The sequence below is a fragment of the Melanotaenia boesemani genome, chromosome 9, assembly GCF_017639745.1.
Source record: "Melanotaenia boesemani isolate fMelBoe1 chromosome 9, fMelBoe1.pri, whole genome shotgun sequence".
In the NCBI taxonomy this organism is placed as follows: domain Eukaryota; kingdom Metazoa; phylum Chordata; class Actinopteri; order Atheriniformes; family Melanotaeniidae; genus Melanotaenia; species Melanotaenia boesemani.
In genome coordinates, this window is record NC_055690.1 from 20461732 (window position 1) to 20478004 (window position 16273).

The following is a 16273-nucleotide window of genomic DNA, read 5'->3' on the forward strand; positions in this document are numbered from 1 at the left end:
TAAATCAAACGAAAACCAAATAAAAAATTGGATCTTCTTATTATAAAATAGGGTTTGTTCTTATTAAACAATGAAGTATGTTAAAAAGAAAAAAAAAACAAAAAAAAAAACTCTCTCAATCCTGTTCTCCACAGCTTGAAATGCACACCACTATATGATAAGTTTATGTACAAGTTTATTTGTAGATTTTTTTTGTAAGGGTATCTTTCCCAGGTCTTGACATTGCATTAACAAAGACATTTAACTCTAACCAGGGATTATTAAAAGTTAAAACAAGTTTAAAAACACAGGAGACATTCTCTATGGGGTGAAGTTAAAATGAAAATGATCTCATACTGTAAAGTTGTGGCACTTGCCCCTTCAGTATTTTGCTTAGAATTCCTCTAATAATGAAATATCTTTATGTTGTTATTGAGCCAGATGTGGGGACATATAGCACAAGACACTATGGAGAACGTGTGAATTGCATTTCATGATAAGGAAGAAGAGATGGGGTAAAAAGCTGGTGAACAAATGAAAGTAAATAAAAGTGTATGCTTTGGGAAAATTAACCAAATTTTTTTTTTCGCTCAGCTATAGATGACATTTCAGTCTCTTCAGTAACCTCTGAAACTTTTCAAGCTAATTTCCCCATGTTGTTTGCTTTTGCATGTACTTTCCACATGTTCTGCTGTTCCTCTTAAAAGTCTTTCATGATTCTCCACTTATTTCTTTCTTCCCATGTTGTCAGAAGATGTTATTACTTCTGTCACTTCTGATACTGTTTGCTGAACATTAAGATCACATCTGGATTACCTGACTTTAGTCTGAAAGTCCCACAACAATCATCTTGTACATGAATAGCTTACTTCCTTTTATTTCTGTGTCTTTCAACTTTCATTCTAAGTATAAAATACAGTCATGTGTACAGTCATGAATGTGGATCAGTGGGGTTACTTGTGGTCCAAGACACGCACCACGTACTGTAACCACAATGTCCCAGATTTGAACCTGGCTGAACACTGTAGAAGTTGTCACATTTATAGGATTTCCCCTTCATCAAGGTCTCCATGTTTCCTCTTATTATTAGACAAGATAAATAATTAAATGGAAAAAAATACAGATCTTTGTTACATCAAAAGTAAAAACATCACTGAACGAGATACTTAATTGTACAGTGAGTTGTTGTTTTAGAGCACTGCCTAATAGTCACTTTATGATTCACCTTGAAACACCACCAGAGGGTGACATTTTATCCATTCTTTTACTTTATGCATACAGTAATCCCAAAAAGTCCCCTCTTCTGTTCACCAAGATGACCTCTGATATTTCCTGCAGACCTCCCACAGCTTAAATTTACTCAGCAGTTTTCTGATTAGGTGCAAGACAAAAACCAAAAAATGACACTGGAGAAAGAGTTAAGTGTTTTGCGGAGGGACTGTTTGCTTGTACCAGGAACTAAAAGGGAGAAAAAAACAGCATGTGTAGAGGAGGTGAGAAACTGAAGTGCAATAGTTAACTGCAATGAAGAGAAATTACTTTCTCAGAATTCTTCTTCTTCTTTTTCTTCCCCTTTTCATAATCATTATTTTTATCACAGAAAACCCACTGACATTCTTTGAAACACAACGTAATGTGATTCTCTGCTTAAATAAATTAAATTCACTCAAGTCAAGATTATTAGCTGTATAACCAATTTTTTTTTTTTACCAATTTTTAACCTTTAATAACAGATCACATATGGTCATTTTTATTGGATGGCTTTAATTAAAGTTTTTTCCATAATTAATATGTACATTATTGTTGCCTATATCTTTTTTTATTGTCTTTTAACACTAAAAAAAACATTTATAGTGCAGCCAACCACAACTGAGGCTTTACAGACCCAAGCTCTTCCAGGAAGAAACTGATAAGTGGTATTTGGTCAAAAAAGGCGCAAGCAGAAGGTAGTTATAAAAAGGCAACCAAAGACTAAAGCTTGTTTGCTGATTCAAACTGTAGGACTATTGCTATTACCTCTCTGGCTCCACATCTCTAAGCAAAGACAAAAACAACAACAAAATGTAACAGTTCTTAACAGAAGGTTATTATATCTCTACAGACTTAACTAGCTGCATGGAAAGGTTAAAAGAAACAAAAAGAGGAATAGGGTTTGTTCAAAGAGAGGGAGTGATGTGAAACTAGCTACAGCGTCAGTGATACTGTCACAACAGGAAACTCATCATCTGAAAGGGAGGGGGAATTATTTGCGGGGGAAAATTAGAGGTGAGTTGTATTACTTCTTCAGACAAACATACATCACACTGACAACCAGAGCCCAGCTGCATCCTCTGTGTTGACAGTCACACTTCGATTTTAGTACAGTTATAATGTTTCTACACTGAAGCTTTGAAAGAGGGACTGCTTTGGTGGTTACTGGATGGATTTGGACTGAACAATGACATCTTTTCAATCACTCAAAAAGGATATGAAAAGCAACATGCCAATTCTTACCTTCTTAATTCTCTACATAAACCAAGTTTCAGGTAATTCATCAATTTTATTTCACTGTATCTTTAGTCTGATTGGTTAATGTGTTTGTTTTCATTTGGCATTGTATTTAAATTTGGTCAATTTTAATTAAGCTTGACTATATTCTTCATTTGTCATTGTGGAGTCATTCACAGTCTGATTATTTGTAAACTTTTAAAAGAATCCGATTTTCTTATTTTCTCTTTTGCTTTAACCCCACAAACTTGATCTCTATCTTAGCATGAAAATATTAGGGTTTTTTTCTTTCATTTTAAACTAATGTCAAGCTTGAAAATAAGTAATTCTCTGTTCCTTCTTTCACAAAAAATCCCATGTGACTGGAGATCCCATAAACGATTTACATGACCACATCGCTTTCCATCAGCTAGACTTCTGTTTTCTATACGCACCCAAATTTTTGCAAAGATATTTTAAAATATCCTTTTTAGCATAATGGTTTACAGGAATTTCCATAATAGTTTGATATTTTAATTGCATCCTGTCTCACTGTTTTAAAATAAACAGTGTTTTACATTTGGGGAAACTTTAATTTTTTTCTCTTTTTTTTTGTAATAGGAATGCAAGTCCCTCAGCCTGACAAACTGGAGGTGAATATTATAGATGGGGAGGTAGTTGCACTTTGGAAACCTCCAACAGACGCTCCCTCAAATTTCTCCTACAATGTGCAAATGACAGAGTACGTTCGATTTCCTGATATATGCATAATGGTTTTACATTTGAGTGTCCTGTTAAAACAACTTCCTTCTGCTTCACTTTTATAGTGCTTACTATTATTTTGATTACCTCTGACCTGCATGAAATTGCTTTTCTTTTACTCTGATTTTTGTGCAGCTGATTTTAATGAGTTCAAATGACCGGTTTATTGTAGTTATACACATTAACATAAACATTCAGCAGTCAGCAAACTCTGTGTTTTCCAGTGATTACACTTCCTTCATTTTATGACTGATAAGTTTTCTGTCTTTAGGTACGTTGGCGAATGGGCTGATGTAACCCACTGCACAAGGATCACAAAGAACTACTGTCACCTTAGCAGTCTGATACATAACTATGGTATCGCGTACAAGGTCAGAGTTCAGCTGGTTACAAGAGATGATGAGTCCACGTGGACATTCAAGAAATTTCTGCCAAATGACAGTAAGCCTTTCAGTTTGGTGTGTCATAATAACACGGTTTATCCAGATAATAATGATAATAAAATGATGATAAATGATAAATAGATAAATGATGATTATTTTTGTGTCTTTATCTGTTCATAGGTGATTTGCTACCTCCCTCCTTCACTTTGTGGGCTACTTCCAGCACGCTTACAGTGTATGTTCATGAAAAACCCATTCTGAAAAAACTCTTTCCATATGGAGTCACATACACCATCTACTTGGATGAAATGGGACAAGAGAATAAGGTAGATATGTGAGAAAATGTTCAACTGCACAAACCTTCTATCAATAATTTTAAAAACACTGGTACTTACTGTATCACAGTCAGTACTGGGCTTTTTAAAACAAATTGACAAGAACTACATCCAAATACAGTCCTTACCGATCACTGATTTCACTTTTCCAGACAACCACGGCTTACCTGAAAGACGAGGTGGAGGATCAGAGAACGAAGATTTTTAATGGTCTCCACTGGGGGAGAAAATATTGTGTCAGCATCAAGGTAGAAGGCAACGGAGCTCTCTCCACCAGCAGTGTGTCAAAGCAGCAGTGTCTGCTCCTACCAGAACAAGGTAAAAATAACTATTGGAATAAAAACATCACTGCTTCAAATGCTTGACAGAACCACAAAAGTTACTGTGTTAAACCCAGCTCATAAACCCAAAAAACTATAACATGTTACTTTTGTTAGGTTTTCTTACTTATTTTACCATTGAGCTAATCAGCTAATAGGAAATAAGCTACTTATTTTCTTAACTACAAATAGGATTGTGACTTTAGTACTTTGCTATCAATGGTTTGATACTGGCTTGAGATTTGAGGCTCCACCTTTAATATTGAGTCAAACAACCAGTAGCTGGTGACTGAGGTTTTGTAGGAACTAATCAGATTGTAGCAATCCGATTGTGGTTCCAACCCTTAGATTTGACAGCAATTGTAAGAGAGGCAAGATGCGTTTCAACATGATGCAAACTCAACTCTGTGATGTCTGTTATCTCACTTAGTTAATGTATTTTTGTCTTTGCTTTTTTCAGAATGGTTCATAATTGCAACATCATCTCTATCTTTTCTGGGTGTCCTAGCAGTAGTTGCGATTATAGCAAGCATCCTCTTGTGTTATCTGAAACGTCCAGCGAAAACACCTTCTTCACTGGTAATTACAAAATTTGATAGAACAAGTTTTTAAAACCACAAAAAAAAAAAAAAAAAAAAAAAAAAACACTCAAATAAATAAATAAAAAGCAAAAACAAACCACAAACACAGTTGGGAATGTCACATTCTTGACAATATCCTTGCATAGATAGCTTACAGGTCATGACTAACATAGTTCCTTTGTCTTCTTTTGAACCACTTTAGAAATCTCCTGTAAGTGGCTGGCTTCCACTTTCTGTAGCGGAAGGAATTGTGGAGGTGGTTACAGACAAAGGATGGTTTCTTTCCAGTTATGGAAAAGAGGAGAACAACTGTGTCAGACTTCCTGTGACCCATCTTACTGTAACAGAGGACAAAGAAGAAGAGGACAGGAGGACCAGCATGGATAGTGGAGTCAGCATGGTGTCAAATTCTATTACAACCAGTGGAAGTAGTCCCCCAATGAGACAAGAGGACAGCGGCTTTGGGAGCATGGGAGGACCAGAGAGTTCGACTAGCTCTCAGACAAATTACCCCATGAAAGATGAGATGACTGAATCTGAAGCAGTTAGGAAAAATGAAGACAGTGGGATGGGCATGAGCTGCCAGCTTGAGTCTTCTTCAATGAGCCTGGATGGACAGGATAGTGTGCCTTTATTGGAGTCTGTTACTGGGGGTAATTATCACAGCCAGAGCCCTGCTGCAGTACAGAAGATCCATGCCTGTGATGATGAGGACATCTTCAAACAGATACCTACAGATTCCATTTTGGCTGAAGTTGTGACAGGATACAGAGCTGGGCCTCAGTCATGTATCTGCTCAGGAGCAGGTCAGTGCAGCTGGTGCCATAAATTTGGCCTTCACGAAAACGAAGTTACTAAACAGTACAGCGGTGTCTGTATTGAAAATGAACTGCTGGTCAGCAAAAGGGACTTGGTGGACTCTTATGAAAGCACAGTCACATTTTCAGGTTATCATAGTAAAACACAACTGGACACTGTCATGATAAATGACATGGACACAAGATTTTTACAAATAAGTAAAGCTTTTCCTCTGCTGACCTCTCTACCACTGGTCAAGTGTGGACAGGACTTTAATATGAACAATGTGTCACTCTGTCTCTGTGACGTAGAGCTGGCAACAGACTAATACATTGTAGAATTCATCAACACTATCTATGGAAAATAAGCTGATGCAACCTCTTCTACAAAACCACACCTCCTGAATAATGAGACAGAAGCAGTATTTTGTCATTAAATTTAAAGCAAGAGAGGATAAACTAAACCTTAAAAAGGAAAGTTAGCAACTAACAGACTGCTTCTAAACAGGAAGGAAACTGAACTATGCAGCTGCTGGCTGGTAACTGTTAGTTGATGCCTTGGGAGCTTGTAGTCAGTAAACATATATTCATTGGCCTATTTATGCCAGTCTCATGGGGGCATATTTACAGTTGAGTAAAATGCAGATGCAGGAAATGAAAATGGTGTGGGGAGCACTGACAAAAAATGGTCTTACAGTTGAACATTTCCAGATTTCACCTCCTCCAGCAACAACGCTGTTTATCAGTTGCCCATGCTTGGAATTTTTTTATGGTTTTTAGCTGTGCTCACGTTGTTACTTATAATGAACTTGTTGTTTATCAGTAATATTGTGAGACTGTATTTTATTGTAATATATCATCATTACACAAGATATTGCAAATAAAGTACAAACAAAAATCTATAATGAGGAAATATTTGTTCATATTTACATGGTTGCAAAGCAAAGTTTTTTATAATATTTTTCAACTCTCTCCAACTTAGGTAACTTATTTCTTACATTCATATGCAAACCTCTCTTTATGTTGCTTCCTCATTGAGACTATTTATTAGATGCTTCTAAAAGTCTATTTATTTATTGTATATTGCAGTTGCTACTAGTGACTTTGCCCTTTGACTCTAATTAAAACAGCTTCTTTTGACTCTTCTGTAAAATTCCATATGCTTACACACACAGAAAAAGAACTGATGAGTAAACAATGCAGTAATTTAAGAAACTATGACGAAGGGAAACACAAGGAAAATCCTGAAACAACAAACTGATACTAAGCGGAAGAAACGTTAGATATCACAGCACTGTATGGGTTCCCCAAATGCAGATTAAGTACAGGGAACCAGGTCTGTGGTTGAGACGCTTCTAAAATGAGACACAAACACTTCCTTAGTCACACTTCCACCCATTTAAAAAAGTCCCACATCACATGTAGAGCAAAGAGAGGAAATAATGTCAACAGGGTTAAATGTTTTCTGATACCAGGAACAATGATAAGAAAATCAGGTGATCTTTTCTCTGCATGTAAAATGAAGTATAATAAAGGGGAAAGATAGACAACTTTATTTAACCCTAAAGGCTGAGAATAAAACTGCAAAGTACTGTGTAAGTGATTAAGTCAAGAACAACTGGGAAAGTTCCTGTTTGTTCATTACTGTACATGGTAATGCACAGAAAAAAGGATGCAAAATTACATCTTATGAGTTATATGTTTTGGCTTTTAACATCTTATTTTACATCATCAAAGGGAAACACCAAAAGTATAGGGTAAAAGTTTTGGTCATGTGTCACTTTTTACAGTAAATGCTTGGAAATGACAAACAAAAATAAAAAGGACGTGGCGTAATTGCACCCTGTATTACTTTGAGTATTACTCATACATTGTGTCATGAGACCAGGCCTTTCTGACATAGGTAATGTCCGATGTGAACTAAGAATTAACCTCTTTTGGGGATGTGTGTAGTCCCAGATAATATGTCCATTATGTTCATTAGAACATCTGATCCCCCTCTGGGCAACACTGTTCTACAAGGTTTCTAAAACTTCAAGGTTTTCTATACTGATTATGAGAAGATTTATTTATTTATTTTATTATCATTATTTTTAAATAAAAAATACTCTGTGTCTTCATCAACATGTTGACATCGACCTACAAATATTGAAAACAAGAGTGCAGTGATCGCATGGAGTTTCTTTTGCCCTGAGGTTCCCCAGTAGGTTGATTTGACCCTGCTACTTTCTTTAAAAAGTTATGTTTCTGAGAGACTTTGTTCAGCATCTAAAACTTGAACTTGGCTTATGTAAAATATTTAAATGATCTGAGATTTGCTTGAGACAAATGATATTTTAAGAGTAATAAGGTTATAAAAAAAAGACAACTGTACAATAAGATAAAGCCTCATAACTCATTTCAGACTTTAACTCAGGATTACCATCGATGCCTATCCAATTATCAGTGGTTGCCAGCTGTTGTGCAGATGCATGATATATTTGTGTCAATGCAAATCAGCACAGCCACAGATAGTTGACTGATAAAGGCTCCATCCACAAAGCCACATGAAAATGGGAGCAGTTACCATACACAACTATTACTGTTGACAGCTTTGAAAGGGATTATTTTTATTTTGAAGTTCAACATTATACTGTTTTTTGACCACATATGATTAGAAAGAAACAGAGAGGTTTGAAACAACATGACTCAATTGCAGACAGGGGAGTCTGAAATCATCCAAAGCTTTGTGAGAAAGTGTTCAAAATTGTATTATAAGACATGCAACTAAGTTATAACATGTTTTTCCACTGCAGGTGGCTCATATATGGAAATGACCTCAGATACAGGGAACATGATTTAGTTTCATTAAAAGGTAAAACAATGAGACATCAAAGTTCACCCTACCATAGAAAGTATCAGAAAGGCAGTAGATATGTGAATTTAGACGGAAGTCACCTGCAGCTTACAAGAAAACTGATCTGTCTGGTTGCTGTGGCTGAGATATTCTGCCTTCCCCTCAAAAGTTCTCATCAGCAATGCAATGTATCTGCTTCCTTTTCTTGCTTTCTATGTGGGTGGGTGCGTTCAACTTAATATCACAAGACACACCACAGCATGCTGTCAGTTTCTCGTGACAAATAGCAAAAGTGATCCTGACATTTAACCAATATCTATACATATATACATGTTTATTTGCCCTTTTAAAGTTACATCAGGATTATAAAAATCCATTGTTGCATTTACATAATCATATTAAATGCATTGCTTTCAGTTTAAATAAATAAAAAGACTTTGTTTAAAAGATGTGATTTTAAAAAGCATTGGCTATGGGACAGGTACATGTTTCAAAAGCACCAACAAACTAAAAAGGTACCCTCATTCAAACATAATACAAAATGCAGAATAACATTGTATTAGGTTTAAACATTAACTTAAAGTACAGCACGTACAGAATTATACATAGTGCAGGATAGCAATAGATGATGGGTGTGTCTTGCATTTTGTAGTTGCCAGTATCAACCCAATTTTCATTTTACAGAGCTGCTGATGGAGAAGGGAGGAGAAGACTTCTTTAAGCCAACCTTGCTGTAAAAAAGATGAAGGTTACCGAAACAACCACAATGCATTTTAAAGGAGGAAATAAAACTTGCAAATCTGCATGTAAAAGACCAATAGAAAAAAATATACTTACGTAAGGACTTTGTCTTTCAATGATGGATCTACAGGAAAAAAAGAAACATAATGAGTATGAGTGGAGTGCTAAATGTTAGGTGACCATGTAACCGTGTATCCTAGTTTTTTTTATTTTTGTTTTGTTTTGTTTTGGGTTTTTTTGTTTGTTTTTTCTTTTGTTTGTTTGTTTTTTTTGTTTGCTTGTTTTGCTTTGTTTTTGTATACATTAGAGATCTTTGTCCTTGAGATTTGCACCTTTGTCCCACAGGAGGTAAACATAATCTGGTACAAACTGTATTAAAAATCAAATGGTAAATATATAAAGGGGGATCTGTTTGTTAATGTTCTTATTAATGAATCTACCACTCACCCTTTTTCTTGCAGCACTTTTTCAATTTTTTGCATTTGTACTTGCAGCAAAATTGAACAATACCAATTGTAAAGAGGATGGCCAAGATCCCAAATCCCACAGCAATGCCAACTGCTTTTGAGTTTACTACTCTGCTATCTGCAAATATAAACACAATGTGGTAAAAAAAGTATATATATATATATATGAATATTATGTCTGATGAGATTAAATCGTAAGATCAATTGACACAATGGCTGCAGTCTTCCATGGTTTTCTTTGGAGGGAGACTGAAAAATGGAGTGTGAAGAGAGTTGATTACAGTTTTCACTCTTCACAAAAACGAAGCAGATTACAATTTAACTTTCTAGTTGTGTTTCATACATGTAGCAGACACACACGGAGATTTCTTTGTTAATCCACATGCTGATTTGAAGTTCTGTTGTTGGCTAATACAGCTTGTAATATGCAAACAAGCAGATCTTGGTTTCTGTGTTAGACCAAATCTGCAACTGAACAATATATTTTAAAGACAAAAAAAATCCTAGGAAGAAAATAAGGCTTTCAAAAGTGTAAATATATAGTGCTTGAAAAATGTATTTGAATCAAGCAGTTCCTGGAAGCCGCTTGCATTTACTTTAGCAGAACTGAAATTGTCTCAAAAGAGTCTTACCACTGTTCCCCATTGCTGACAAGCCAGGATGACCACTGTTATCTCTTGTCTTTCTTCTCCTTTTCTCTCTGTTGCTTTGGTGTTAATTATTTTACATTGGTTGTTGTGAAATGATTTGTCTTAACAGTGAAGACCGACAACAGAGTGCTCTCACTTCTTCTGTCTTGGTTGACGTCTGCTTGCCATGTCCCCATACCAGTCATTCTTTTAAACCGGTCCATCTTCTTTCTCTCTGCACTGTCTGCCTTTCACCCTCCTATTATTAGCAAACATTAGAACAAAATGCTTCTGACGACCCGTTTTTCTCACAGTCCTGCTTTAAAAGCTCACTTAGGAGAACTACAATACTGTTTGTTTAGCCCATTTGTTTTAATTGGAAACCAGAACCCAACCAGAGAAAGTATGATATTCTGGCTTTCTTTTTTTTTTTTTTTTTTTTTGCCTTTGTCTATAAGACAACCAGTTTCCTCCTCAGACACTAATAAGATGACTTTCAGTTAAGGATATACCCTTTTTCCATCAGGTTACCTTTACATCCAGTAGTAAGTAAGTGGTTACACCTAACAGGTGGCGCATTATGACTCCTGTGGGACGTCCAAGTTACTACATCTCTTTATTGATGCTGAAAAAATCGAGCAACACCTGGTGAGTCAGAAAGAAACATCTGAGTTAAGAGAGTTACAATTTATAAAAGAAATTTCTTTTTCTTTTTTTTTTTTTAATCAATTGTTAAACAATTTACACTGATGATAACTTGCTGTTTTATGTGTGGGACAGTCAACTTTCTTGAATAATTTTTCAACTCACAAATTTCTGTTGCACTAAAAATGTAGAAATGCATGTAATTTTTCATTATATTTTCAATGTATAAGGAAAGTAAAAGTCTTTGCAGCAGTGCACTGTCACCAGTACTTGCTCAAAAGGGATTTTTTTTCATATTTAAGTGTCCTCAGATTTCTTAAATTGTGATTTAGTACTGAGTAAAACTAATTATTATTATTATTAAATAGTATTTACTACTCTCTAAGATAGTAGTCACTCTCAGAAGCATTGCCCCAAAAGTAAATCGTTTGAGTTTGATTTTAAAGTTATTTTCTTTGGCATGCTTATATAATTCAGTTCTGAAAATGCAATGATTTTGACATGTATCTTATGGAAATGACATACAGCTTTAAAAGCAATGAACTTATGTGAAATAGCCAAGCAGTGACAAATCTCTACAAAATTATGTCAGAGTTGCTGCCAGAGACAGCTCGTAAGCATATTTATCTAATCCACAAGATCTCATCTATTCAAAGTGATAGCGAGCTTCCTGTTTTTGTAATGTGTGACTCACACTCTGACATCATGGGCCTAACCACAAACACAGGCCTTGAAATGTAGGTTTCGCAAATCATTAGAGGCCTTCCATTTACTAACATAGATATAATGGACATCCATCCTGTGCACTGATCAACAAGATATGCTTTTATATAAATGTTGGTAGATCAAACCAAAGATGTCCCCCCACCCCCCCATATATCAATCTGAGTTCAAGATCACTATTAAAGCAAGTCACCGTGAATTTTTACATATATGTCGGCTAGTGCTGATTTTTTTTTTTTTTTTTTTTTTTTTCCCCAAACTCCAGACACGGACTTAATTGTAAATGAAATATACCCTAAAAACTTTTTTAGACAAGATGAAGGTGGGGGTGGCGACCGGACTTGGGGCTTGCTGTCCTCTGGTCCGCCCAGGACATCCCCCCATGGGAAATGGTGGGAGGGTAATGTGTGATGTGTGACAGTGAGTGCTTATGGTACAGCGCTGGGGAGGGTGTGAGTAAGTGGGGTTCGTGCTCCGGGGTTGCTGCTGATAGCCTGGGTCTCTGGGCAGGCCCTGGTCTGCCTCCAGCCTCGGTAGAGGCATGGTCGCATTTGCGATCTCACTCACCACTCCTCATCCCTGATCACTCCTCATTCCTCATACTCTGTATGCTGACACAGTCACTGAGTTATCCAGTGGGTTTATACACTAAGAGATTTTTTTTTATATTTTATTTTTTTCTGAGTTTGTATCTGGTACTTCGGTTGTTATTGTGATATGTTTTATGTCTTTTTGATTTGGGTTATTATCTAAGAATTCTTGATCACGTGGCAGCTCTGTTTTTCTGTAAAAGCCATAGGAAATAGTGATGTACAAGTGTAGCAGTTTGTTGTCTGGTGATAGTTTAGATTTAAGAGTGTTGTTGCCCTTGTCTTTGTTGTTTTTGTCTCCTCTTTCTTCTTTCTGCTTTCCCTTTGCTTGTTTTTGCTGTCTTTCTTCTTTTTCTGTCCCCTCCGGTCAGGTCCAGCAAGATTACATAAATTCCATGATTCAAAGTAAATAGATAAATAAACAAATCAGATTATCAGATTAAGAGGAGCCATATACCCATAAGCCTCCCCTTGGCATAGCAAATTTGGCACAACACAGCATCTGTGTGATGATTAAGGTCATACAAACGAGAACTACTACGGGATACACAATATTATTGTTTCCCCACTTTGTGACCGGGGCTTTATGATTAGTATTAACTTTATTAATATTAATAATATTAATGTGTGATGATGCCAAACTGTAAAAGCTGCTTAAAAACTTGCTATGTAATCCTCATTGAAAACTATAGTCTGAGTTGCTTTAAAAATTGCACTTAGTCAACGAACCACAAATATTCATATAGTATTCCTGTCCTAACCAAAGGCAGCGCTGCATGAGCAATGACTGAAGAAGAAGATGAAGAAGACAAGATAAATGAACAAATTCCAAGCCCTTTTGTGTGTCCCTTTTTCTTTTTTTTAATCAAAAACTTTACCTCAGTCTTCCACATCTGACTGCGAGCCACTTCACCTGGCTGTTGTGCAACACTCTCTTGCAGGGCACATTTGTTTTGGTTTGAGATTACCCACAATGCTCCATGATGTACCCATGATGTCGTGTGTTGTAGTCTGCTTCCTGCATTTGGTTTACTTAAAGTGGGACTGAGACTAAAGTTTTTAGGTGGACCAGAGGCCCAAAAGTCAAGTGGGGAGACCTGAGACTGTGTCCTGTCCTGACCACTAATGTCTTTAAGTAAATTAATTATGAAATTGACCATTTTTCTGCTGCTGTTGCCTTCAAGTTGCTTTACTGGAAAATATTGTAGTAGTTTTTGTCATTTTAATCTCACCAATCACCTGTTGTGCTTACAACTAACTAAACAGTGACTGAAAACAACAGTAAGCAGTGGATGAAAAGGAAACAGAAAACAGAGTAAGAGGATGTAAAAAATTACGTGGACTTTTTAAGAAAAACTTTATTCAAATGCAGCAGAGAACAAGCTGGTCTTTAACCTTGATTTAAATAAACCAAGTGTTTCAGCTGAGCTGAGTTTTTCTTTGAGTTTGTTCCAGACATGTGGAGAGTTATAGCTGAATGCAGTTACTCCATGTCTGGTTCTGACTCTGGGAACTGATAAAAGACCGGATCCAGATGTCCTGAGAGATTTGGTACTGTTGGTTTATACTGGGTCTATAGGTCACTGATGTATTTTGATCCTAAACCATTCAGAGCTTTATAGACAGGTGCAGAAGATGAATCGGGCTGTAGATTATTGAAAGACCGATGTAAAGAGAGGCTGGGTCCAAAACAAGAGCAAAGACTCCTCCATCCTGTTTTTTCCAGCCTCAGGTGCACAGGGCTGTAACTCTGATGCAGGCCTTATGAACATAAAGTCTTCTTCACTCAACAAGTCTGTGTCAATGGACTAATTTCCTGGGAGCATTTTCACATCAGCTGTTTAAAGGTCACCGCCCCTAAAAATAGTGCATAAGGTACAACAGTAATAATGGTCTGGAGCAGTGGTTCCCAACCTATTTTCCTCAGGGACCCCCTTCATGCATATACTAAAAAGCCACTGACCCCGTGTCCCAACCCCTGCTGAAACCATATTTGGTTTTATGGTTGGGATCTACTGGTCTGGAGTAATGTAAAAAAATGTGTCCTATTAACCATATGTCTGTGTAATTGCTTTTTAAAAATGCATTTGCAATCAAACATGACTGTGGCACAAACAGGAAATCTACACACCCAAAAATGTGATTTCTGTTGATCAAGAGATATGGGAGCTATAAGCTCTCAGCTCTATCTTTCATGTCTTTACAATTACTTCCAAAGGCACCAGTGGAACATAACTCCTCATAACTCATAACTCCACCTGCAATCTATACTTCCTTTCATTACTTCAGAAGACATTGGGTTATAAAGCTTTTTACTTCACTACAATGTAACCATTGAATTACTAAACTTAGGTCCTCACAGATGTATAACAGATATTAATTATTATGTTTATTACTTTGTTATTTATTAAACTATATATAGAAATGTGCTTAAACCAATAAACTCCAACTTGTTCAACTGATAGAAAATCAATTAAAAAAATTTTTAGGTTATGTTCGAATTTGGTGTTAATTCCAGTTACCAATATGGAGTACTGAATTGCTATGTAGACAAAGCAAATATAGAAAGGGTATCACTTGACTTTAGGCAATTTTCTGTATTTTTACAACAAGATTTTATTGTGAACATAATTCAGCAGCTCAAGGAAACTCACAAAGCTTGAAATGTAAGAGCTGGGCTCCTCTCTTTTAATTACTGATTCAGAAGCATTAGTGTTGAAGTGATTTATTTCATACAATAAATGGCTCATGTGAAGTCCATGATTACTGTTCATGAGATGTGATTTGGAATCCTTCCTCAATGGCAAAGCTCCGGTGGTGCAGTCCACTTGATGGTTGGTGTATTCAAAGTACATAAACAAAAGGTAACAAACTGGAGTAAGAAGCCAAAAATCTGCAAGCAATGTAATGCAGCAACCAAATATTTGATATGAAGGAGTTTAGAGAGCAGCAGATACACAAAATGCACATTCATCAGGGACTTGCTTCTGCCATGAAAATGTGAGACAAGGAAGGGAAACAGAGAGAGATCACTGCTAAGAAGGATGTGGAAAAAATCACAGTACTTAATAATGTACTTTGTTTTAGTTCCTTAGGTTTAAAAAACAGACAAAAAAAAGACTGATTTTATGTTTTAATAAGAATGCCTTCTTGCCTTTGATTTAATATCTCTTCCACTGTGAAAAGGTCTTTTCCATTTATTTCCATCTTTTGACAAAACACTGTTAGCCTTTTAATGCTGGAAACAGACTAAACATGCCCTGTCTTACAACTGAAGCCTGCACTTGTGTGTTTGAGCCTGTGGGTGTTCACTGTGTCAGCATTTACTGTCTTTTTTAAACTATTTTGCGGAATTGTTTTTTAGGATTGCACGACAATGTATTACCAAAATTTCCAGTAAAAGAAAAGAAATCAACTTACCACAACACCACAATGGGAAGTAAGCTGATCCTCCAACATTGCGATAATGATGATAAAAGATTGGCAAGGCTGCAAGGCCTTCCAGAATAATATCAATTTTTCACTCTACTCTTTCCTCATGGATTGCTATTGATACTCACACAGCAAAGTTACATTGCATAAGGAGTGGTATATTTCACATTTCTGAGCAGACTTCACAAAAACTTCCTTATACTGTAACCCTTTTCATTCAATAGACAGCGGCTGACAGGTGACACAATACCATCATTAAAGATGAGTTCCCAAAGGAGAGTCACAAAGGACTTGAAATATTGACTTCCAGAGCTTGTAACTGGAATATCTCCACAATTTGAACCACTGGATTCAGTGGGAAGTTGATAAATTTCTATTTGTTTCATCCTGTCTATTTAAGTTTCAGAAAATAATGGCTCTCATTTACTTAATAGCAGTTTGGCCTTTTGACTGTATATTAAACCGTAGCTATTTCTGTTCATATTTAATCTACTTTTAAAAGAAAAAAAGGCAACAGTTTTCTCATTTCTGACAAATGTGTAAACTTTGTGTATGTAGTAAATGAGAGAGAAGCAATGACTTTGGAG

At 36.2% G+C, this 16273-nt stretch overlaps 1 protein-coding gene and 1 long non-coding RNA gene across 2 annotated transcripts; one reads left to right on the top strand and one right to left on the bottom strand.

Annotated features, from left to right (window-relative positions):
• Positions 1–2280: 2280 nt before the first annotated feature.
• On the top strand, positions 2281–6525 carry il10ra (interleukin 10 receptor, alpha). The gene is made up of 7 exons (XM_041995840.1): positions 2281–2504; positions 3067–3187; positions 3479–3648; positions 3771–3916; positions 4078–4243; positions 4706–4824; positions 5029–6525. The coding sequence occupies exons 1-7, from the start codon at positions 2417–2419 to the stop codon at positions 5950–5952; spliced, it is 1734 nt and encodes a 577-aa protein (XP_041851774.1). The 5' UTR covers positions 2281–2416; the 3' UTR covers positions 5953–6525.
• A 54-nt stretch (positions 6526–6579) lies between these two features.
• On the bottom strand, positions 6580–10488 carry LOC121646694. Its single transcript, XR_006011679.1, has 4 exons — positions 10300–10488; positions 9648–9785; positions 9297–9324; positions 6580–9190 (listed from the first exon to the last, which is right to left on the bottom strand). It is a non-coding gene; the product is annotated as an uncharacterized LOC121646694 (long non-coding RNA).
• Between the last annotated feature and the right edge of the window lie 5785 nt (positions 10489–16273).

Coding starts and splice junctions, on each gene's coding strand:
- il10ra (XM_041995840.1), top strand. CDS start 2,417: ATGACATCTTTTCAATCACTCAAAAAGGATATGAAAAGCAACATGCCA. Junction 2,505..3,066: donor CTACATAAACCAAGTTTCAG/GTAATTCATCAA, acceptor TTTTTGTAATAG/GAATGCAAGTCCCTCAGCCT. Junction 3,188..3,478: donor TACAATGTGCAAATGACAGA/GTACGTTCGATT, acceptor TTCTGTCTTTAG/GTACGTTGGCGAATGGGCTG.